The 24195-nt window shown below is 48.9% G+C and overlaps 6 protein-coding genes and 2 non-coding genes; 4 read left to right on the top strand and 4 right to left on the bottom strand.

Annotated features, from left to right (window-relative positions):
• Positions 1 to 1355: 1355 nt before the first annotated feature.
• FFUJ_08852 (related to cleavage/polyadenylation factor IA subunit) lies at positions 1356 to 2854 on the bottom strand (the record flags this gene model as incomplete). XM_023580400.1 has 4 exons in its annotated part: positions 1356 to 1615; positions 1671 to 1937; positions 1985 to 2768; positions 2819 to 2854. The coding sequence occupies 4 exons, from the start codon at positions 2852 to 2854 to the stop codon at positions 1356 to 1358; spliced, it is 1347 nt and encodes a 448-aa protein (XP_023433181.1).
• A 278-nt stretch (positions 2855 to 3132) lies between these two features.
• FFUJ_08853 (uncharacterized protein) lies at positions 3133 to 4532 on the bottom strand (the record flags this gene model as incomplete). XM_023580399.1 has 2 exons in its annotated part: positions 3133 to 4246; positions 4294 to 4532. 2 exons carry the CDS (start codon positions 4530 to 4532, stop codon positions 3133 to 3135), a joined length of 1353 nt encoding a protein of 450 aa, XP_023433180.1.
• A 3340-nt stretch (positions 4533 to 7872) lies between these two features.
• On the top strand, positions 7873 to 9159 carry FFUJ_08854 (related to transcriptional regulator ARG82; the record flags this gene model as incomplete). XM_023580398.1 has 2 exons in its annotated part: positions 7873 to 7940; positions 8100 to 9159. 2 exons carry the CDS (start codon positions 7873 to 7875, stop codon positions 9157 to 9159), a joined length of 1128 nt encoding a protein of 375 aa, XP_023433179.1.
• Positions 9160 to 9971: 812 nt separating this feature from the next.
• tRNA lies at positions 9972 to 10071 on the bottom strand. The gene has a single exon. It is a non-coding gene (tRNA).
• Positions 10072 to 10208: 137 nt separating this feature from the next.
• Positions 10209 to 10758, bottom strand: FFUJ_08855 (related to SNA2 Integral mebrane protein; the record flags this gene model as incomplete). XM_023580397.1 has 2 exons in its annotated part: positions 10209 to 10651; positions 10701 to 10758. 2 exons carry the CDS (start codon positions 10756 to 10758, stop codon positions 10209 to 10211), a joined length of 501 nt encoding a protein of 166 aa, XP_023433178.1.
• Positions 10759 to 11555: 797 nt separating this feature from the next.
• On the top strand, positions 11556 to 11649 carry tRNA. The gene has a single exon. It is a non-coding gene (tRNA).
• Positions 11650 to 12369: 720 nt separating this feature from the next.
• FFUJ_08856 (probable ATP dependent RNA helicase) lies at positions 12370 to 15960 on the top strand (the record flags this gene model as incomplete). The annotated part of the gene is made up of 1 exon (XM_023580396.1): positions 12370 to 15960. The coding sequence occupies one exon, from the start codon at positions 12370 to 12372 to the stop codon at positions 15958 to 15960; it is 3591 nt and encodes a 1196-aa protein (XP_023433177.1).
• A 691-nt stretch (positions 15961 to 16651) lies between these two features.
• FFUJ_08857 (uncharacterized protein) lies at positions 16652 to 22452 on the top strand (the record flags this gene model as incomplete). XM_023580394.1 has 3 exons in its annotated part: positions 16652 to 19755; positions 19916 to 21109; positions 21156 to 22452. 3 exons carry the CDS (start codon positions 16652 to 16654, stop codon positions 22450 to 22452), a joined length of 5595 nt encoding a protein of 1864 aa, XP_023433176.1.
• Positions 22453 to 24195: the final 1743 nt, after the last annotated feature.

Genomic DNA, 24195 nt, shown 5'->3' with positions numbered 1-24195 from the left:
CCACATTGAGCCTTCATTCACCCTGGCACCCGTTTACGGCCAAGGCCATCTGGGGAACGGCCTTGTTTTGGCGGCTCTCGCTCCAGAATTACGCTAAGATTTAAGCTTAACAATTGGGTTGCAAGCCTGGCCAGGGATTTCCTCTCAAAACCGCCTGAAACGGCCCCAGCCCTCTTGATTTTTGGACTAGGAAACATGACGGTGCTGCTCTGCAGAGGTTCAGAGGTTCCTGGCTCTGCCACAGGCTCTGACTTCATCGGCTATGCTCAACTGTCATTGCGCGAATCAGGTAACCTGAACAACAAGGGCACTACACAGCCACGTAACCTTGCTACTAGTGGATACGGGTCTTTTTGATCTACAGCCAAGGAATCATTTCACTGTGTGAATGTCACAAGCAAGTGCCGCTCACTCGGCGCCGTCTTTTAGACTCCGGATCGGCCGTGCACCGGGATGTAAGCTACGACCACCGAAGGCCGAGACGGAGAACGAACGGCTCAGACATTACAGCACGATAGTTACGTTTGATAGGTTACTCCATACGAGATCAGCATTGGCCAATGGCACTTTTCGACAATGATCACCCTAGCGCTTGAATAAAGTTGAACGGGGCAAGTCTGGGGAACAAGCTTAAACCAAGCTTTGATGAGGGTCCAGACATCGAACTTCCCCGGATATCAACTTCCTAAGACCCTGTATAGCTTCTGAAAACAACTCGCTCGCCGAAGACAACTTCTCGTATCTCCGTTTCTCGACAAAAAGCTAGCCCTGTGTTTTGGACATCATGCCACTACGATGTGAAATGAAGATAGACTCCCCCTGTTTCTCCGTACAGTGTCTCATCCACCTTCTTGGCTTTTTACAAAGGCTCCATTCATGATAAACGATGCGGGGTATGGGGTATTCGCATGGGCGTTGAGGCCATGGATGCAGCAAATTGTCTACGAGAAAGGTAAGACGAGTGCAAGACTTCGGGATATTTAGGGTTCTCCCATGACTTCTGTGTTGCGAGACTTGCCAAACTAGGAGATACCGGATACTGGCTTGCACGGGAGGCACAACTTCGGATACAAGTGGTACAGATACAGTGCAGCTCTTGTTTGGAAGGCATTCCACGCCCGCAGGGACGGTTGTGTCTCTGAAAGGGACATCACTTTGACGCCCCTTTGGACAAACTCAGACCTCAGATTCACGGTCTATGCAATCAGTCTCAGCCTTGACGGCAAACACAATTTGGCTAATAACTTCTCTAGAATTGACTACCGATCCTACTCCGTACGGGCCAAAACATGTCCTTATCCGTAGACCAGGTCTAGCACCATCTCTCACTCCTCGCCAAGACGCAGAAACTCCCCTTATCCGAGGAGATTAATAAACGGCTCCGGCCACTTCCCCCAAACAAGCGGCTGGTCACCCAACCGTCCGCTCACCGGCGAAAGCAACTTGATCTTACGACGCTCCTCATCCACATCCGACACGTACAGGAAGCCCATGACACTTGCAGCACGGACCGTATCGGGCGACTCCTTAGGTGTTGCGTGCATAATGGCAAACGTCCACTGCTGCATCGGCGTTGAGGGGTCTTCTCGGGTGACACCCTGGCTGTGAGAATATTCTAGCATAATGAGTCAGTAAAACCGGCTGTGGGATGCTTGGCGAGGGTCATGTACCGTCGGAGTTATGATACACAATCACGCTGTCGAAATCGACTTGCTGGATCAGGGGGCTGAGAGTACGCTTGGAGTCGCCGAAGAAATACTCCTTAATAGCTGCTTCTCTTACGTGCTGTAAGAAGGCTTCGTCTCGAACGACGACACCGTCGGACTTGTCGATGGGAACAATGCTGATAGGTTCTCCAAGACTTGTTCGCTCGTTGCTGAATCGTTTAGATAGCTCGGAGGTGATACATGTTGAGCCAATCACAATAATGACATTGACTGGTTGTGTTAGCTAGTTTTTTCTTGGCAAGGGGAACAAGACGTACCAGAAAACTCATCGACGATGTGTGCGACCAGCTCATACTCATCTTTGCTCTGCTCAGGAAGACCCATTCCATCGATAATAACACCTGAGCTCTTGACGTCCTCATCCTCGCTCAAGCGTGCACTGACGCTTCCAGCAAGTTTACTCATAAGTTCGCGGTAAAAGTCAGGGTCTTCATCAGGTGAAGCTCGTCCGTAGTAAAATACCAGAGGGAGCTTCACGGGCACACTGTTTGGACCGCTGGTAGGCGTGCTTCCCCAGCCGTCCACGGCCTCAACGTCCAGGACAGTCGCAAGAACGCTCGCACTCAGTGTTCCCGGCAAACTGAGCATCCCTTCTTTAGGATTCGCGTTCACCACTAGAGGTTGGTAGCCTTGTCTCGTCGCATAGCTCGTCAGCGTCCTCGCAACCGTGGTCTTTCCCACATCCGCTGGTCCAACGATCAAAACTCTCGGCCCCTCTGTCCCCTCCCTCGCCGCCTTTTGCCGCATATCATTAAGCTGTCCATGGAGATTCACATGCACATTTGCCGGGTTATCAGTCGGATTCGCATATTCCGCCACGGAATCAACATCGCATCGGCCATCGATCTCAAGCTCGCATCCGTGCCACGTTAGAATCTTTGACTTGACGCCCGCAAATGTATAGGCGTTCTTAGGGCCTAGCTCGACGCCGTCTTTCTCTGCTGTGCCGGAGAGAAGCTTGACGATTACGGGGGAGGAGACTTGAAAGCGCCATTCGCAGGCTGGTCGGAGGGTGATGACGCGGGTGCTCGAGGCGGTGGGCTGTGATAAATGTCAATAGGGCCTAATCAGTGATTATCATAGAGATTTACCTGTGTGGGAATCTGGCCCAGGCCTGGAATTGACATTGTCGCTACATCGACTTTGACGAAAGAGAAATGTCGTCGCGATCAAAGGTGTCTGTGCGTGGGGCTCTTGGAAGCTTTCCAGAAGCTTAATGCAAGGATGAGATAAAGTTGGAGCAGCAAGTTTACATGACATAAATACTAGTGTGAAAAAGCAATGTTGAGTGTAGATTAATTCTGTCGACTAATCTGGTAAGAATGAGCTACGTGCTACTTCTCTTCGATCTACCCTGTAGCTATCATTTCAACTTTTAACCATTTGACCACCTTTCAAATCCCTTTCAGTATTCATCCTCATCAAGACCCTTTCCCTTCTGCGCATTTCGGGTCGATGGAGCAACGCGATCATCAACTCTGGGCTCCTTGTAGTGACGCATCAACTCTTGAGGAAGAAAAATGAAGAATGACGGGACAATCATCTCAACAGATTTGAGAAACCGCAGTCCCGCATCCAATTCACAAATAGTCGCAACAGTCCTTAAGCCCGGCATCATGTTTGCAAGAAGAGCATCGTCGAGGAAGATAGTGATGGTATCCTCCTTGACGGGCCACTCCCCAGACCAGGGGTTCTCCCAATCATCCTGAATGTAGCCTTGTTTGAAGACAGCTTTGCCAACAGGGACGTGGTTCGCTGCCTTGTCGCCAATGACGAGAGAATTGAATCGCTTGACGATATCCTCTTCAGGGCGGATGACTTCGACCAGCTCAAGAGTGCAGGTGTATTCGCTGAAGATGCTGGGTTCCTTGAGCGACAGCTTCTCGAAGAGCTCAGGCTCGTCCATGAGAGCAAAGGCCGCGAAGAAGACGGCCTTGGGATCGAAACCCTTGGGCCGCTTGAAAGTCTGGAATGACCAATGCTCGTCGGTTGCTTCCCCGTAGAAGATCTCCGAGCAGGCGAGGGTGAAGTTGCCGGGGAGATCAGCCATGAGCTGTCGGATCATGGGCCACTCGACACTCGCAGTCTTGCACAGCTCGAGAGCCTCGTTGACACTGTCCCCGTACTCAGGGCAGACATCGTGCTGGAGAACGTATCGAAGAAAGTTCTTAATCGTGTCGATACCCTCCTCCATTCTCTTGGGCTCAAAGGAGGTCAGGTGGACGAGACTGACGGAGAAGAAACCCGCGACGACAGCAGCGAAATCGACACTCCACTTCTTGTCATCACCATCGTAGAACTTGTCGCCACCTTGGGAGTTGGCCCAGATGATATCTGTGGCAGTTGCCTCTCGGCGCTGGGCGGGAGTCAGTTCCTTTAGCTCTTGCTGGCTGAGACCGCCGAAGGTGTTGGGCGTGGTATCGACGCCGCCGAGGAATAGATACTCGTTGAAGTACAGGCCGCGATCGCCCTGGAGACGACGGCGGGAACGGAAACGCTGGATGCAAGATTGCATGCGCCTGTAGATGTTAACACTGGCATTTCCTAAGAGAGAAACGGGCCGTACTCAGCAAAAGGGAGGTCTGGCGAGTAGATCTCATTCTTCTCCTCCGTGGCCTCGACGGGGGTCAGAGGCGGATCAGCGAAGTACTCCTCGAAACCACTTCCACGGTTCTTTGGAAGCGCTGTAGGACCACGGTTGATGAGGGTCTTGCCTTTTCTCTTGCGGCTCTTCTTGGCGATGCCCTGGAGGGACTCTGGCAGAGCCAAGGGCTCCTCGATCTGAGGCTTGGAGTCTTCGGCCATGATAGTTGTTGATGAACAAGAGAGGAAGACTCGGAGATGAGAAATTCTGAGGTTTTATACAGTCAGTTACCCTCTGATTCACAGGCTAGATAAACACGCGAATAATTTATCAATATATGCCTGCCCAAAGACGGGACGAAGTGATTCCTCAGAGCTGGCTGGCAGTGTCAAAAATGGCTACTTTAGAAAAGGGGGACTTGTGTTGGCATCAGGATCATCAAACGTCGTTTCTCCCGGAATCAAGATATTTACAGACAGAAAAGCACACTTATAGCACAACATACACACAGGAATAGAATGAACTTCCGTCTGAAAAGGGACAATCGGCTTGTTAGTTGTTTGCCGCTGTTTGGTTCAAACATGGGTAGATGTATAGGAGGCGGCAAGCTGCCTCATAGCTGCAAGTTCCCTTGAAGCTTTACTCTTGCTTCAAAACGTAGGTGCTATTTGAAAATACATGTGCATGCCAGATGGTTCCGAAAGGAGAGAGATTTGCAGCTTCAGTTCACAATCAACGGGCCGACTAGAACTTCGAGCTCTAAGGTCTATTGGCGTTCCCAATGCTTGTCAACTGAGTCCTTAAATACTATGATATGTTTATCAGGCCCTTCTCATGATATGTGAGTTAAGATATCGAGTTTATGAAAACAAAATCTCAGACAGCAAATTCCCAAGACTAAATGCCACTGCTTCTCCCCGGAGGATAGATAGAGTTCTTGCACACACGTAACGACGGTTGCCAATACGTTTTGAAGATCGAAGCACATCAATGAGATATCGAGTTGACACAGAGCCACTTCAAGATATTTGATCCAACTAGCCTTTATGTTTGGAGGTTGAGACTCCGTTGAACATGTCTCTTTTTGTTGAGTGAGTTTACCAAGATATAACCAACATATGATAAGGTCGAGAACAACCATGTAATATCCAACTTATGCGTTTGCGACAGGATTCAGCTTGGTATTGCGCCTAGCTTTGATGCATGCATCTACTTCAACGACTTAGTGTGCTATACTACGTATGTGAATACAGTTCCGATCAGACTGGCATAAAGCCTTTCATCTAATCACAGGAAATCTCTCAAGCCAAAATGCCTATCACAGCTGGGCTGAAAGCAAGGCTTTCACGATACCCTAGTGCGAGCACCAACCAAAACCACGCCGGTAAATACGGCCCGGCCCATCCCGGTCAAGAAAAGGGTGTCGACGACACAAGAGAGGGATTTAAGAAAAAGGCACAAGCATCTTGATTTGATTCGTGGGGATTGTCATTGGCTCTGGGGTCAGTTGATGGAGGTCACCAGGCGGTTTTTGGCTAAGCTGAACGAGTGTAGCTGATAGGGTGTGATAGATAGTGAGACTATGTGTGGTGTTTTGGGGTAGTACCACTTGAATGTTTGTGTAGTAATGTTGTTTTTGGTGTTTCAACCGATGTGTAAAGGGTCCGGTTGAGCTCGGACTGCATAGCGAGTATGTGTATGGGGTTGAGATAGTAGGCTCAACTTGAGTGTCAGTTGAGGCGCTGAGGCTTCATCTACGTGCATGCATGATACATGCATGGATGCTAGTAGGCTACAGACATATTTTCTCTTCCGTTCCGCGTTTGTCTCGGCCTCAGGCTCGTTAATCCGCTACATCTACGAATCAATGGCATTGTACCCAAGAAATGGCGAATCTTGTGCCATTCTTAGCAAACCCTCGTTTAAGTCAGATCGCAAGTTTACAGCAAGATCGCCGCTCATGTCCCCGAAACGAAAACGCCAGCAAAGCAAACACACGCAGCACATGAACAAATCCGTGATCCAGAATCCCTGTGTTCCTTACATATCGTAAACACCCCGGTTGGGTCTGATGATAGACTAGGTCGATGCGACGTGTAACCAGCAAAACGTTGGACAGTGAGACATGTCGATTCTTGGAAATGACCGAAAAGATGCCAAAATACAAAAGAGAGAGAGTATGAGTATGAGTATGAGTATGCCCAGCGCCAATGGAATTGGACCCCTGTTCTTGTTGGCTGTGGCTCAGCGAGGCAGAGCGCTTGACAGGGCTCACTTCTCACTGTTGTTTGGTCGTTGACTCGCTGGTATTGCCGCTGAGATGAGGGGCTTGTCGACGGATCGCCTTCGTCATTCGGGGCCGTCTCGCTATCGCTTTGAGGGGAAATGTTTTGCGATTCACGGGCTGTACTGTACCTTGTTGGTTGGCTGTGTAATGCCTAGGACTTTGAGTAAAGTTGTTCAATGAGGTTGTCGTTGAGTTGCCTAGTCACTAGCTCGTTCCGGTCTGCAATCCACGGTTGATACTAGGAATACTGTATAAACAGCCGGTGAAATGCCCATCTTATGACGATTTACCATCAATCTCGTACATCACAATTCCTCCCAAGACCTCGTCTGACTGGCTCTTGTCAGAGAAATATAATCGTTGGCCTCACATCATCCTCTAATTTCCCACTGGTCCGTTACATCCGCCACAAACGCTGACCAAGGAAGGCTTGGAGACTACCTACAAAAATTACATACAAAATCGCCACTCGGATCTCTCCATTTTATTTTTTCTATCTTACTGCCACTCAGACGGGAGCAACAAGTATAGCACAGTACAAGCGCCCTTGTATCTGCGGACGAAGCGGAACCATCCTCTCTGAACAAACTCGTCTCCTTGTGCCTTGACGTGTCGCACCTTGACCAAGACAGACAAGACTGGGGGTTGATCCTGTGCTGATCAGTTCTATTTCTTCTCTCTCTCTCGCTCTCCCTCCTTGAATTCTCGCTTTCTGCGCCCCTGAATTTCTTAGAAGACCTCATCGTGCTTGACCCTGATTTCAAGAATCTCTTTTATTCCCTATCTATATATCTATCCTATCTATAGTGGCCATTTTCCATCTTTTTTCCCTCCTCGAAACTTGCCTCACTTGGCGCTCCACTCAAATCAAACCTACTTAACGCACTGGTCCCTATAAACGCTTCGCCTTGCGCTGAGCTGACCCCTCCGGACTCGACCACTACCTACGCTACGCTACTCGCTCAACCCTGCGAACTGAGCCACGCTCTCGAATCCATCGCTTGCTCCAGCCTTCAGCTTCAAATCAAAGTCCAGTCCAATTCCTTTCAACAACTGCACATCTCTCCACAGGCTTCTTCACCGCCCTCACCCCTCGACATTTCTATAACATTCCTTCGCCAGTCGCTTCCGGATCTTGATCGCTTCTTTTCTCACAACATTGATTGCCCTTTTCCCTCTCTCTTTTCATCAAGCAAGCAGTGCGTGCTCCCTTTTACGGCTGTTACACCCAAGACCGGCGCGAGCCCACCGCCACACTCACAATCCCACCAACTATGATGGGATCAAAACAAATGCCTGATCGCAAAGAGCTTCGCGATTACAACTACGCTGTCGCTGGCCAGTAAGTCGCTTGATCCTTTTCGCATTGCATATGCGCTTCTCATCCGAGCAATTTGCCCTCCCTTAAGAACGCCTCTGTCGCTCTGGCTTGGCACCTATATTTGCGTCACAATGCCACCCCCGCGCTTCGTCTACATCATGCTAATTTCGATGACTCAAGTGCCGGCACGCTTTGTACCCCCGATGGCGAACTATTCATCAAGCCTTGCACACAGTCCGAGATCGATTTCTACCAGTCTGCCAATCGAAGACATCCCGAGTTCGCCGATATAATGCCGTTGTTTATGGGATCCCTTCTACTTACCGACCCTACTGAGAAGACAATAGACGAGGCTGTGGCTGGTGTGATCTCCCACGCCGGAGATCTCAAGACGTCAAAGGAAGAAATTGTCGCTTCGGTGACCGAACAGGTTGCTCACGCTACAGCGACACAACAAAAAGAAGGTGATGCTTGGGTCCCAGCCAAGGATAACAAGATCAAGACCGATAAGGCGGTTGTGTTGGATAATGCTACCTTTGGCTTCAAGAGCCCCAACATCCTCGATGTCAAGTTGGGAGTAAGGCTCTGGGCCGACGATGCCCCTCAACAAAAAAAGCAGCGCTTCGACAAGATCTCGGCCGAGACGACACACGGTAGCTTGGGATTCCGGATAGCAGGAATGCGGGTCTACCGCGGATCAGAGGATGCTTCGGAACTGGACGAGGAAAACTACAAGATCTACGATAAGGATTATGGCCGAACAACAGTCACCCAAGAAAACGTCGTGGATCAGTTCCGAAAATTCATCTTCAACAAAAGCGCCGGCATCGATGAAGATCTCGGCAAGGCCGTTTGCGCAGCATTTATCCGGGATCTTCAAAGAGTCGAAGAGATTCTCTCACGACATGAAAGCCGAATGTACTCGTCTTCACTACTATTTATCTTTGAGGGCGATGGCGAAGCCCTCCGAAGCGCCATTGAAGAGAACAACGCACTCATTGACGCAGAGGCAGGTATCGGCCAAGCAGCTCGAACTACCAAGAGGGTTGATAGCGGCATCGCTCTGGACGACGAAGACGAGCTAGACGAAGACTCGGACCTCGAGACCTCCCTGCCACAAATATACTCCCTGAAACTCATTGACTTTGCCCACGCCGAATGGACCCCCGGCCAAGGACCCGACGAGAACGCCTTGACAGGCGTGAGGAGTCTTTTACGCATCTTCCAAGAGATGGCGTAAATACGTTCACGGAAATGAAAAAGGGCACCCTTTATGATCATGACAAAAACCAACGGTTTAAAATGGGGACGGATATAAAGAAAGCATTCTGCTTAGAAGGAAATGGAACTCGATACCCATGTGTTAAAGGATCGAAAGGGGATCAAATGATCAAACGTAGAAAACAGCTGCGCTGCGCTGCGGCTCGGTGCATGGCGTCCATGATGACAATTGAACTTTTACTTTTGCTTTGTTCTCACAAGGGGGTTTGCCATTAACCGGCCATCCTGTTAAATGTCTGGTCTTGGATTTGGCGTTGAAGGATCTGAAACTGGTTGTACAATAGATATGCATACAGGATTAGCCTATTATACGAGGTTTATAAGCATAAGCAACCTACTCTTTTCACTTATACGTGTGATACAATCGGTGTAGAAATGATGAGGAGATCACGTACACGATGTTTTTATATAACAAACAATGCTTTAATAGGTCTTTATGAACTACCTGTGCCTATAAAACTTCATATACCTAGTAGAACAACTTTGAAACAAGCTTCAAGGCTGAGGCCTACACAAGTAAGTCTAATTAACCACAAACAAGTTGAAATGCGTCCGATACCCATACTGGACCATTATACTAGAAACGCGCGAATCCAACTGAATCCGAAGGTCAAAAACTCCTAATATAATTATTGTGAAGTGGAGAATACGCAGGAGCCTGTATGGAGTCCAGTTCCTCCTGGCAGCACTCATGATTCAGCAAACGAAAACCCTTTGTCTTATGGCCTCAAGCAAAAAGAATATCGTGAGAATGTGCAAAAATGAAACTCATTGATGAGACTGGGACTCGAACCCAGGAGGATTGCTCCACCAGGAAATTGGTGTTAAGGTTAACCTTAACCTGGCGCCATAACCAACTCGGCCATCTCACCCAAGTCCTTTAGGACCCGCTTGTTGTGGTGGACAGCTGCGCAAAATTGTAACAAGTCGCCGGAATTTCGAAGAGATGGACGAAGCCATCTCACTGTCTTATTTCCGTATCGTGTAAGAGAGACATGTGATGCACGTTTAATCCTTGGACTGAATCTTGTGGTCTCCAGCGACGACGTCGGCGTAGGAAGGTGGCACGCCCTGACTTTCAGAACTGCCCTCGCCGTTATTTGTCACGCCATGCTGCTGGGGTGCAGGACGAGAAGAACCACCAGCGTTCTGAGTGCCATAGTTCATGCTATTATTGTTGTTGCTAGCACCACCATGATGAGGTTGGGGCTGAGGCTTGGGCTGCTGGTTCTGGGGGTGGCCGTGCTGATGAGGGCCTGGCGGGCACTGGACGTAGACGTAGGTAACGCGGTTACCCTCACGATCATGTGGCAAGGACTCGTACTCGTAGGGCGGCTCAGGATACTTGGCGATGATGTACCATGCGTGAATGAGGCCGGGGATGTAGGCGAGACAGCAGAGGAGGATGTTGATGAGAGAATCGGCGCTGCAGAGACCGCACTTTACCCAGACTAAATCGATGTTAGCGATGATGCGCGACAGGGAAACTGGTGGACTTACCGGGCAGTGGGGGGAAGAGAATGGCGAGGAAAGCGAGGAAGAAGTCGGCGGAACACATTGTTGCGTGGTAGAGAGCGTTCCAAACTTTTGAATGAAAGATAGCAAAGAGAAAGCGGTTGAGTTGAAGGATTGATGGTTGTTTGTATGCTTGTTTGGTGCGAGGAAGAAAAGAGAGCGTGTGACCTGATTGACGATGACGAAGGGTTCTTGCGAGGTTCTGCACTACGCCATGCAGGACAGAGGTCGGGTCACCTGGAGGGTGGCGTCTCTGGGGGAGGGGCTTGCGTAAGAGGGACTGTGCAGGGAGGAAGGGAGTGCGTGATTGGCTGTAGCTGAGACGTCAGTCACTGGAGCCCCGCTGACAGCCACAGAATCGGGTCATCACTGAGTTTAAAGTGCTGGAGGCAGCCAAGTTGCCTCAACAAGACTTCCCGTGAAATGCTGCGATGAACACACTGGATTGAGAATTCATGTCTAATATTAGACTGCGATACTTACTATGTAGTCGAAGTGACTCTGAGGAGATATTGAAACAAAAAGTGCAGCGTCTTCTTACGATACTCTACGATATGGTTTCGCATACGTCATTCAACCTACACTCTCGACAAGACATGAATGGATTTCAGGCAGAAGCGTAAAACATGGATCTGAAGCAAATAAGGAATCGCTTATGCAAAGCTAAACTGTAAGTTTATTCAACTACTTACTACCAACTACCGCATCAAGTAGCTCGCACAACTAATATTGAAAACTGGTTTCAACGCGCTACTTGACTACCATGCACAGCTTCGGACAACTGCGTGCCCTCATGTTGCAGCTTTCGAATGGTCCCTACACACAAAGTCACACATTCATCGGGCGAATGGTTTAGTGGTATAATACTCCCTTAGCATAATTCAGCTTTCTGAAGAATCTGGGAGTGGTCCAGGGTTCGATTCCCTGTTCGTCCAACATAAGTGGTTAGAATCCACTACTATCCACACTTTTTGGCTTTTGTGTATTATTTTTAACATAGGGGAGTTTGCAGTTATTGAGATCACTAACTTCTTAATTATATACCATTACTATAGCATTAAGTAAATAACTTTTCACTTTACTTTTTATAGGTTTTCTATTATATATTATTTTTATATTTTACTTTCTTTACTGCTTAAGTTGCTTTTGCCGCCTTGGCCGGCAGTTCATACTTAAGATGTTTAGTTAAACAGTAATTTCTAGAGAAGAATTTTTATCTCCTGGAGCAAGATTAGCTGTTTCTCTCAAGCAAGACTTTGCATTAAACATACCTTTTACATTTTACTCCCAAGGCAGCAGAAAGCTTCGGGCATGTTAGGTTGTCGTTGAAACTTACATTCAGATCCATATGGATATAAATACCCCATATTTTATCTGCAGCAGAGCGCGTGAAACTCAAGGCCTTTAACCACAGTACTAAGCGTAAATAAAGTAATCAAAAGGTCCCCTAAGTTCATACTAAGATTGCATTGGGTTATTATAAGTTTACCTAAGTACTTCCTAAATTTATTTGCGCCTCCGAGGTTATCTTCGAGTTGCTTGCTGACTCATCCGTTTTTTTTATTTTCTGGAAGGTAACTTATTTGGTATACCTTTCGTCTGTTTCCAACCTTGTGCACCGAGCAGCGTCACCACAACACAACACAACAACACGATGGATGACTTATCGAATCTTGAGCTATTATCCCTCGTCTCGAAGGTGTCTTCAGAGTTGAAAAATCATATGAACTTAGACGACAAGACAGTAGCTGAATTCCTCATCGATAAACGAACCAAATGCAGCAACTTCGAGGATTTCCGCGATGATCTAGCAAAGGCCCTCCCCTCGATTCCTCTCAGTCTCATAGAGAGTATCGACCGTTTGGTGCTTGCTCTACACCCACAATTTAAAGGAAAAGCCAAGGCCAACCACGAAGAGCATCATTCGAGAACCTTAGAAGAGAAGGAGAAAGTCTTCAGTGGCCTCACGCTGCCGGATAAGGAGCCTGCGCGTGACGATGGATCGGGCGCATTCGACGACACATTAGCGTTGTTAGAGGGTCTAGAAGGGAAGGCGAAAAAAGAAAAGTCCGCGAGAAAACGAAGTCGAAGTCCCCGCGAGGGCGATTACAAAGAGTCAAGGAGGAGGAGGAGAAGGTCGCGCTCGGGAGAACGACGAAAACGAGATAAATATCGATCACGGTCACGGTCGCATGAGCGAGGCGACGAAGATTGGCGTGATGGGTACCGCGATTCGCGCAAAGATCGACGAGGGCGCCGGCGACACGACGATGACGACGACCGATTTCGCAACGCTCCAGCTCCTGAAGTTGATGACTCGCCGCAGCTGCACAAGGTCTACGAGGGGCATGTTACAGGACTGAAAGAGTTTGGCGCCTTTATCAACCTGCACAATGTAAGAGGTAGAGTCGATGGCCTCGTACACGTTTCCCGAATGTCTGCCGGACAGCGCGTTAACCACCCGTCGGATTTGGTGTCGCATGGACAAAAGGTCTGGGTCAAGGTGACAAGTCTCGATAAGGACCAGAATGGCCGCGATCGTGTTGGCTTGTCAATGAAGGATGTTGACCAGTCAACTGGGGAGGACCTAGAGCCACAAGCTCGAATGACGACTGGTGCCAACATGGAAGCGCTAGGAGGAGGTCTAAGAGACGGGTTCGCGGAACCAACCGGCATGCCTCGAGATAGCTTGGGGCCCCCACGACGACAGAAGAAGAGAATGACTTCTCCCGAAAGGTGGGAGATCAGACAACTGATCGCATCGGGAGTGGCCAAGGCCTCGGATTACCCTGATCTGGAAGAAGACTACAACGCGACTCTCCGAGGAGACGGCGAGCTTGAGCTTGAAGAGGATGTCGATATTGAGGTTCGCGAAGAGGAACCCCCGTTCTTGGCCGGGCAAACCAAACAGTCCCTGGAATTATCACCCATTCGCGTTGTCAAGGCCCCAGAAGGCTCTATGAACCGAGCAGCTATGTCTGGTACCAACTTGGCGAAAGAACGTAAGGAGCTCAAGCAACAGGAAGCCGACGCAGCTGCGAAGGACGAGCCCAAAGAAAATCTATCCTCTCAATGGCAAGACCCTATGGCTGATCCCGATAAGAGGAAGTTTGCCAGCGATTTGCGGAATGCTAGGAAGAACCAGCCCTCCGAAGATGTGCCCGAGTGGAAAAAGGCAGTGATTCCAAAGGGACAGTCTCTAGGCAAGCGCACGAACCTCAGCATCAAGGAACAACGAGAGTCGCTTCCTGTGTATGCATTCCGAGAGCAACTGATCAAGGCTGTTCACGAGAACCAGATCTTGATTGTAGTCGGAGAAACAGGATCAGGAAAGACGACCCAGTTAACGCAGTATCTCGCTGAAGCTGGATTTGCCAATGATGGTATCATTGGCTGTACGCAACCTCGTCGTGTAGCTGCCATGTCCGTTGCTAAGCGAGTAGCGGAAGAAGTTGGCTGCAAGCTTGGTGAAGAGGTCGGATATACAATTCGATTTGAAGACTGCACCAGTCCTTCAACCAAGATCAAGTATATGACCGATGGTATGCTTCAACGTGAGATTCTGGTAGATCCCGACATGTCACGATACTCCTGTATCATGCTTGATGAAGCTCACGAGCGTACCATTGCCACTGATGTGCTGTTTGCCTTGCTAAAGAAGGCTCTCAAGCGACGCCCCGATATGAAAGTCATTGTCACCTCAGCTACTCTCGATGCAGACAAGTTCTCTGCATACTTCAACGAATGTCCTATTTTCACCATTCCCGGTCGAACATACCCTGTCGAAATCCTCTATTCAAAGGAACCCGAGTCCGATTACCTGGATACCGCTCTCGTCACAGTCATGCAGATCCATATTACAGAGCCCAAGGGCGACATTCTTCTTTTCTTGACAGGCCAAGAGGAAATTGACACGGCATGCGAGGTCTTGTATGAGAGAATGAAAGCTTTAGGACCTAACGTACCAGACCTCATCATTCTCCCTGTCTACGCTTCACTTCCGACAGAAATGCAAAGTCGAATTTTCGATCCTGCACCCCCTGGCAGCCGTAAGGTTGTCATCGCAACAAATATCGCAGAGACTTCGATTACTATTGACGAGATTTACTACGTTGTCGACCCGGGGTTCGTCAAGCAGAACGCTTACGACCCTAAATTGGGCATGGACTCTCTGGTAGTCACGCCAATCTCTCAAGCTCAGGCAAACCAAAGAGCAGGCCGAGCAGGTCGAACTGGACCTGGAAAGTGTTTCCGTTTATATACCGAGGCAGCTTATCAGTCTGAAATGTTGCCGACTAGTATCCCTGAAATCCAACGACAAAACTTATCCACAACAATCCTCATGCTCAAGGCAATGGGCATTAACGACTTGCTTCACTTTGACTTTATGGATCCGCCTCCTATCAACACTATGCTTACAGCATTGGAGGAGCTATATGCCCTCAGTGCCCTCGACGACGAAGGTCTACTTACTCGACTGGGGCGAAAGATGGCCGATTTCCCTATGGAACCTTCCCTAGCCAAGGTGCTTATCGCTGCTGTTGATCTAGAATGTGCAGACGAAGTCCTCAGCATCGTCTCCATGCTCAACATTCCCACTGTCTTTTACCGCCCTAAAGAGAAGCAGTCCCAAGCAGATCAAAAGAAGGCCAAGTTCCATGACCCTCACGGCGACCACCTAACCTTCCTCAACGTCTACAACTCATGGAAGCAGAGCGGCTACTCAGCGCCTTGGTGCTTCGAGAACTTCATCCAAGCGCGTTCCATGCGTCGCGCGAAGGACGTCCGCGATCAAATCGTCAAGATCATGGACCGCTACAAACACAAAATCAGGTCCTGCGGCCGTGACACCGAAAAGGTCCGCCGGGCCCTTTGCGCAGGCTTCTTCCGCAACGCAGCTCGCAAGGATCCTCAGGAGGGCTACAAGACTCTCATCGAGGGCACCCCCGTGTATCTGCACCCGAGCTCCGCGCTCTTCGGCAAGCAGGCCGAGTGGGTCATCTACCATGAGCTCATCCTCACGAGCAAGGAGTACATGCACTGCACCACGAGCATCGAGCCCAAGTGGCTCGTCGAGGCGGCGCCGACCTTCTTCAAGGTCGCGCCGACGGATAAACTGAGCAAGAGGAAGAAGGCGGAGAGGATACAGCCGCTGTATAATAAATTTGCTACCGAGGATGATTGGAGGTTGAGTGCGCAGAGGAAGGGCGGAAGAGGAGGCGGCGGTGGTGGAACCTGGGGTTAAGGCACTTACCTAAGTATTTGAACAGATACTAATAAGTCTTCCCTAAATTTTGATAAACGTGTCTAAATATTTTATAGAGGTTATACTAAATATACCCTAAATTCTTCTAACATGTATAAATATTCTTGTAACTTTGGCTCGAGATCTGAAGTTTTCTTCTCCCCCTAGCTTTATGTTTGCTCGTCACTGCCGATGCAGGTTGCCTTCTGGCGTGCAGAGGCCTGTAACCAATAGCTAGTGACATGCGTCGCGCAAGAGACGTCCGCGATCAAATCGTCAAGATCATGAACCGCTAAAAACACAATATCAGGTCCTGCGGCCATGAAAGCTCAAGACGTCGAGCCAAAGGTCAGTGTCAGTGAGAAGAAAAGTTATACAAGTTTAGAAGAATTTAGGATAGAGTGAGCAAGTTTAGGACATATTTAGTGAATTTAGACAAGATTTAGCATAAATTTGACCAAGTTTACTGAATCTTTGGTGGCCCAAGCTCCAATGTCAATCGTGCTGATTGGTGGCTACCTATTGCCTCCACATATGCCCATGACATCTGCAGCCTTGAGCCTCCACTGACGAATACTTCCATCTTCAACTTCATCTCTCGCTCGATGGTACAATCTCGATTTTTAATGCTTCATAGAGAAGCTTTTTTTTCTCTTCGAAATCAACAACAACATGAGCTCGCGTCAGCAAAATGTCGCCTCCCCTGTTGAAGACCGTCCGTACATTAAAGGATTCCACATTTGAAGCTTGTGCCTGCGTCAGTGCACATCTGAAGGCATCTGCATCTGTAACCACAGAGAACGGAGCCAAAGCTGACAGAAATGACCTCAAATCCTTGACCATCGAGTTAAGGCTTCTTGGAGGCACACTCTATAGTCTTGAGTCCCTCATTGTTGAGTTGTCTGTAGACAATGATGCCGCCGACAGCACTCTGGGTATCACCCCTAGCGCCTCAGGATCCGAGAATGACCCTTCTCAAGAATGGCCAATTGTCGATGGGTTCGAGATACTCCTTACTGCCATAAAATCCTTTCACCATCTCGCCACTTCTGATGGGATCAAAGCCGCTAGATCATCACTCCATGACATCCGATCCAAACTAGCGTTTGTGCTCGGAATCTCAGACACCCTCGAGGACATCTCGCTTCGGCTCACTCTACTCGAATCAGAACCATTGCCCCAACTTCTGGTCCAGAAGGAATATGACCCAGAGGCTATCGAATCACCTGTGCAGACCCCCTATGACGATGAGCAGGGCGAAGCAAGACCCGAGGATGTTTCCGTTTGGCTAAATATCCTGAATTCGCCTGAAAATGATCGCGAACCTGCAGAGTACAACAAAGAGATGACATTGGTCCAGTCACGCCGCATCACAGAGCCAGCATATAGAATAGCGGCTAAAAGGTGGCCGAAATACGCAGAGATCTACTGGCAAAAGCTTCGACCCCAAGTCTGCTCCCTCTTTCGTATCCAAAAGTCGTACAACTTCGTACAGTGGGTTCTTGAATATGCCAGGGAGACATACCCTCGAACATTTGGCACGATGGCCCTTTCGCCAAGATGTCTTCTCGAGCTGACTGATGCGCTCTGCAACGGATCTGTCTTACCACTTCATCTTGCTGCTGCCCTCGGGTTGCCTAACCTTTGCAGAGACCTTCTCTCAATGGGCGCCAACGTCAACCAGCCCGGTCTTCTCGGCACGCCACTCTTTTGCGCCCTTGTAGGCAGCAAGGTTCTTATCACCCGCACGGAGCCAGTATCGTGGCCGACTCTTCTCGTTGGGAACGATTCTGATGTCGACCAGGCGGCAACTATCCTACTGCTTATCGAAAATGGCGCAGATTGCACGTTTCGGTATTCTTGGAAAGATGCCACTGAAGAGGTATCACTAGCAGGTTTGGCCTTTTGGACTGCAATGAAAACCAAACATGAAGCAATCTTTACAAACATCGTCAAAGGATTTGCAAATGCTGCTCAAGGATCCACTGACACCGCTAAAGGAGATGCCCTCGACTCTTCTTTTTGTCTCCTTTTACAACGAGAACCTGTAGTCAAACGCGGTCTGCTTCACCGAACTCGATTTGCGCGCTTGCTCACATACGTCTATGACTTGACATTGGTCGACATCGAAAAAGAGTCCACAGAGCACAATTGGCTCCAAGAGCTGGTAGCTCGACTCATGGTGCACGCCAACATCAAGCTCTCCCCCTTGGGTGACGGAAAGGTGGACACATTGAAAGACAGCAACTTTGCGGCTGCCGTTCGGAGTGCCGTTTTGGACTTCAATGTGATCTTGGTGGATCGTCTGATCAAAGACCCAAGATTCTATGCCAACTTCAAATACGATAAGGAAGAGACTCTTCTCCACATGGCTGCTGAATCTGCCCAGAATGAGATTCTGGAAATGCTGATTGAAGCCGGGGCTGATATTAGAGCCAAAGACTCAAGTGGTCGCACACCCCTCATGCTCTGTAATGAAGTTAGTCCCATGGCTAAGCTGATTCTCGAACACGGTGCACCGACTTTTGATACGGACAATGGGGGCCGCAACATTTGGCACTACTTCGCCGCCACTAACGAAGACGACATACTCAAATTCCTGTGGGACAACGATCCTTACAAGATCCGCAACTTGAACACCGTCGATGAACAAGGGCATACGCCACTGCTGTCAGCGTTTGCTCACGTCAGGGCTCTTCAGCAGTCTCCCAAGACCTCCACGTCCGCCGCACCGCTTGCAGCTCATTTTCTGCTCGAGAAAAGCCAAGGGTACATACGAGCTGAGGGCAATGAGAGCCTGGCTCGATGGGCTGTCGAATGGGGCAATATCGGGCTGGTACGGCAGCTGTTCCGTCTCTTTCCCCAGGCTAACATGAATGATGAATTACTCCTCAAGTCACTTAATATGTCGGCTTCACCGGAGATGGTCTCATTGGTACTTGAAAGGGCTGGACCCTCTCGGCCATTCGCTGATGGCACAACCGCAGCAGAGACAGTCATCACAAACGTCAAGCTCTTGAAGGAAGGTCGATTGACTAATAGTCCATCGTTACATCCGTCCTGTTTTCCCAACATGACACGCAGCGCCTATATGCGGCTTCTTACCCCTGAAGTCATCAAATCGCGAGACTCTAAGGGGCGAGGGATCTGGCTGCGGTTCACACAGGATGTTTTCCCGTTGATTAGTAGTGATTCGCTTCGATGTCCCTCGTCCCTCTATTTCCTATCTTCTTTTATGTGCATGGCTATATCCTGCTTGGTCACAGTGGGCGCCCTCGCAGACTATGAAAAGGAGAGCAAAAAATGGGCCGTTAGCTGCATAGCGACGAAGGGTGAGTTCTCCGTCAGCGAACCGAAATGGAACAATTGGCAGGTCCCGTTCGTCGCCGCTATCTTAACCACCTGGCTTTCCGATCAGAATCTGCAGGACGGCGAATTCGGCATCATGGGCTTCTTCAACGACGAAGAGGCGGCACATCTGATGTGGACGGCCGTCGACTTTGGTATGCCAGAAGTCGTCGAGCTGCTGGCCCAATGCGGCTGCGACGTACACAAGCCTCGGCGATGCATGCCCCTTCAAGGGAGATCGGTTTTCGAGACCTTTCTGGCTCATCAGCCTATTGACGTTAGCATGGCCCGGCCCCTTCTCCACAACACGAAGCCACATCAGATTAGGAAGCAGCAGCAGTATACATTCACAGAGCTCGTACGAGTAGCTGACGAATCGGTCGCTGTGAAAATTCTCGGTCAGCTAATTGATCGGGGATTGGATGTTGATGGCTTAGAAATTCCTGCGTAAGTCTTCTATTCTGGTCTAATCTCATCCTCCTTTTACCTAAGGTTACCTTAACCTATTCTAAGCTCTCCGAAGTTTTCTAACCTCATCCTGCACTCCCCTAAGTTTTCTAAACTTATCCTAAACTTAGGTTATCTCACTAACTCTCGCTCCCCTTAGTCCGTCACCAATGAAGTCATCCGCACCATCCCCGTCATTGCTCACGATCGCGATCTGCTCAAAGAAGATCCTCCTAGGGCAATTGCTGATCGAACGAGGCGCAGATGCCTCTTTGGCGGCGCCAAATTCCATCAGTGCTTATCTTCTTGCCGCCAAGCTTGGATATGTGGTTATCCTTGAAATGATCATCGAGAAAGTTGGGTCGGCAGAGTTTCCTTGGATAGCCGTTTACGAACATATGGAGGATCGCGATACTTACAATGCCTTGCAGTTTGCGGCAGCCGGGGGCCATCGTGATGCCCTCACAACACTCTTAGAAGCCACACCTCTGGCTGACAAGATCGCTGCCACTAGTCCACGGTTTGGCAGAACATGCGCCCACCTCGCTGCCAAGGCTGGTTCCTTGGATTGTGTGAAAATACTAATGAGATACTCGAAACGTCTGTTCAGTGTGAAAGACCTGTCAGGAAGAACCCCTCTGTTCTTGGCAATCGTTGGTGGCAATCAAGAATTGATTCAGTATATGAAGGATAATTTGTTGGACTATGATAATCCCCAGGATATGGGTATCATCTCACTGAACCCAGTCGCAGCCCAAAACAACGACAACGACGATTCTGACAGTGACTCGCTACCAGAGTCATCCCACGGTGAAGTAACCCACGAGCAGAAAATTTCTGAGCCAAGACAGATAGGCGCCATGATAGCAGATGCGATAGATCATTATCAACTCAGCCGAGATCCTTTGTTTAGGTCTATCCTCGACCACACCTCAAAGAAGGACTTAGAGTCAGCCATAATGCCTTGTGGAGGCTGTACCCTTCTCAGTTACACGGCAGCGACCAACAAGATCCGACCGATGCTGGAACTGGTGGAGTTGGGGCTTGCTGGTTTTGTGGCTGGGTGTGAGGAACATTGGCCGGATGGCTTTAACGCACTTCTTTGTGCATGCCAGAATATTCGAATGCTGATGACAACTGACTTGTTTATCCCTTCAGAAAAAGCGCGCTCCTACTACAAACTGTGCTTAGATGCTTACTTGGGGATGGGGATGTCATGGTTCCATCTTCCAATGTCACCGATCCAAGCTCTTTTCAACTCCTCCCGGAACAGTGGACATGATATTGTTTACCATCAGAAAATCGTCCTTCAGATATTCATCAGTCACCTAACTGAGCATGCTCAGACATACTGGTAAGTGATAAATAGAAGAACGAGAGGTTATACTGACAAGTAGCAGGACGCTCATAAGGACTATTGGGGTTAATGCTGGGTTCGAGTTTTCTGCAGATGAGAGCATTGAACAGAGAGTTCTACGTTACGCCCTAAACATGAGGAACCAAGTTACTTTGGGTGATACTGAAGCGACCCACAATACGGTTCTGCATGATGTGATACATCTTTTGGCCGGAGGGGGCAGGAATCGATTGCATGGTTTCACGACATATCACGATGTGGCCAAACTCCTCATTAGAAACGGAGCCGATGTCAACGCGCAAAACTCAGAACTTGCAACGCCCCTACACCTGGCTGCCCACTATGGTCAAAAGGATATGGTGTTTACACTCCTGAGAGCGGGTGCCAACCCGAATCTTTTGTCTGCCAGCGGCGCGTCAGTTGTGGGGCAATCTGTTGCCCACGGCGACTTTCAAGTAACTCGTTGTCTATTGAGAAATGGCGCAAGTCCTGTGACATTCTTCAACATCACTTTCGAAACGGCTGACGCCGATATGGATGCCCTTCGCCAGTTGATTGAGCTTGGAGCGGATCCCTACGAGGCAAGGCCAGGGACCGGAAGTACTCTCACGAGTGCGATCTCTGGGGTTGCTGAGGGCATGCCATTTGTACTGAATGGAAACTTTGACTTTCATCGACTTGCAGAACAGGAACCGCTCTTAATTAGCGAGATTCTTGCTAATAGGAAACTATCGTCCATGGAGCTCAAAGCGATCATCAAGCGCATACCACGTGAGTATCGTGCTCGGTTAGTGAACTTTGAACCGGAGGAGAAACACACCCCATCATTTTCCATTATCCTCGATGACGACCCGAAGCTCCTGCAGGTGTTACTTGATGTCGGTCTGGACATTGAGCACGAGTGGCATGGGAAAGGAACACCATTAATGTTTGCTGCTCGCATCGGAGCCTTCAAATGCTTCAAGCTCCTTATCCGCCACGGCGCAAGGCTGGCATACCTCACAACCGGAAGACGAGGTGAAGTCCTTGCAAGATCTGTCACGGAAGCAGCAAAGCTCCATCCCCGCTTGCTTCAATGGGCTTTGGTCGACCGTCACTACGAGACAAAATGTCTCACGCAAGAAGCACACAACGGACCTTTTATCCCCATCAAACCATGGTCCGGCGGACGACAAAGTGCGATATATAGACTTTCAGGCAGCGGTGATGAGATCCCCCAGCTTCCATCAGAGTCTATGATGGACTCGCTCACCCGATTCGCGAGGGTGAAGAGGGCTATGAGAGGAAGGGCATTGCCTGTCTCCCTTCGTATACTTGCGAGGGGATTTGAGCCGTTTTAGCATCGCGCGCTCGCCCGTATGTGTGTTAAGAAGCCAATGATCCCGGTGGGTCGGGCCTAAAGATACCACAGGAAAGAATACCTTTGTATTTTGTATTGGTGGTTGAGATGAATTGGTTGCCGCAAGGCCTTTTGCATGATTCCCTACTGTGCCGGGGATGGTTTTGTATGATAGGACTGGATGCATTGGGTGTCGAAAAAGAACTGATAGGATACATCTGAAGATAATTTTAATGTAGTGTATTGGAATGAAGTGCCCCAAGTCATGAGTCTGTATTGTTCAGGGCCGGAGCGTTCCTGTTAGAGGACAACGGGCGCCCATCTGGTGGTCTATGGACGCGACTATTACACGGGTCATAAGACTGTAAACTACCCACAAGAGACAATAAAACTTAGGATCCTCATCCTAAACTATGAAAAGTCTTGGGCAAGTGTATTCTAGCTTAGTAGATCTTAAGACCAGCCAATTTGGGTGCCTTGCCTCAAGAATCAAAGTTTTCTTGTTCCCAGGGGGTGCCCAAACAAGGTAGGTAGTTAAGGACTACAAAAAGTAGAAGGCTGGCTATTCCAACACATCTTGAATACGTCTTGTCTGTGTGATTGGCTACACAATTCATGCTTTAAAATGAACCGTCATGTTAAGTGCTGTAATATTTAGGATATGCAGTTTGCTTCTCCCCTTGTGCGCCGCATCGATGCTTGCGGTGTTGCTCCGTCTTCCAAACCAGTATCACCAACGTTATAAAAGTCTCACCCTGTTTAAGATTCATTACAAGTATAAAGGCTATGATTCATATCTCGGTACTACTTTTAGCCTTTCTAGGGTGCTGGTTGGGGGTTTGTCTTGTCGACGAACAGTGGCGTGCGAGGTAAGAATGCGAGCAAAGCAAATAAGAAAAGTCAGATGGTATACCGTGATAGTTTCTTGAACAGACTGATGCCTAATATCCTGGTATTTTATTCATGGCAATGATGTAAGATCGAAGATCTAGAGCCTTTGCAACGTGGAGATATTCAAACTTGTATAAGATTATGGTTTTATAGGAGCGTGGGTCTTGAACGTTGCATCTCTCGAATCCAGGCAACGAAAAGACAATGTCCGTCGATACTAAGTAATGCTAAGATTATAAGAGACATCCTAACGAATTGTGCTCAGTCGAGGAAAGCTGAGGAGATATTTCGGGGGACGGGGGGGCGAGCCTACGAGGCGAGGGGTTTCATCGTGAAGCTGATGGAAGATAACTGTTCGATCAAGAGTGGCTGTACATGGACGTAGCATCGTAGAATTGATCTGGAATATCGAATTTGGAAGAATCATAAACGCAAAGATAACTTTCTTCTCGGCATATCACGCGAGTAATGACGAACGGGGACGAGGTTGTCATTTGACCATCGTCTTTGAATTTTGGAGATGGCAGCTTCTTTGGTCGATGCATGAGGATGGAAGCAGTCAAATCGTACGCTGATAGAAATCGAGAGGGACTATTTAATCGGTCGAGGTCAGGGGTATAGATGCTGTGTAATGCATGATGGAAAGCAGGTTGTGAGGGAACTAGAAGCCTGTATACCAGCAAACAGGTGCTTTGAACTATTTGGAAAGAATCTAAGCTATTTCTCGGGTCTCTCCTTTTTGTTATAGAATCTATTTCACGAGTTTCAGAAGGAATCACTTGACATAGGCCAGCAACAATTTGACTGTTTCATTATTCTGCGGCCATTTCACAGGAATCAACCACGACACCAT

The sequence above is a fragment of the Fusarium fujikuroi genome, chromosome FFUJ_chr07 (assembly GCF_900079805.1).
Source record: "Fusarium fujikuroi IMI 58289 draft genome, chromosome FFUJ_chr07".
Classification (NCBI taxonomy): Eukaryota; Fungi; Ascomycota; class Sordariomycetes; order Hypocreales; family Nectriaceae; genus Fusarium; species Fusarium fujikuroi.
Note: the sequence above shows the minus strand (reverse complement) of the source record. Positions and strands in the feature narration are given on the sequence as shown.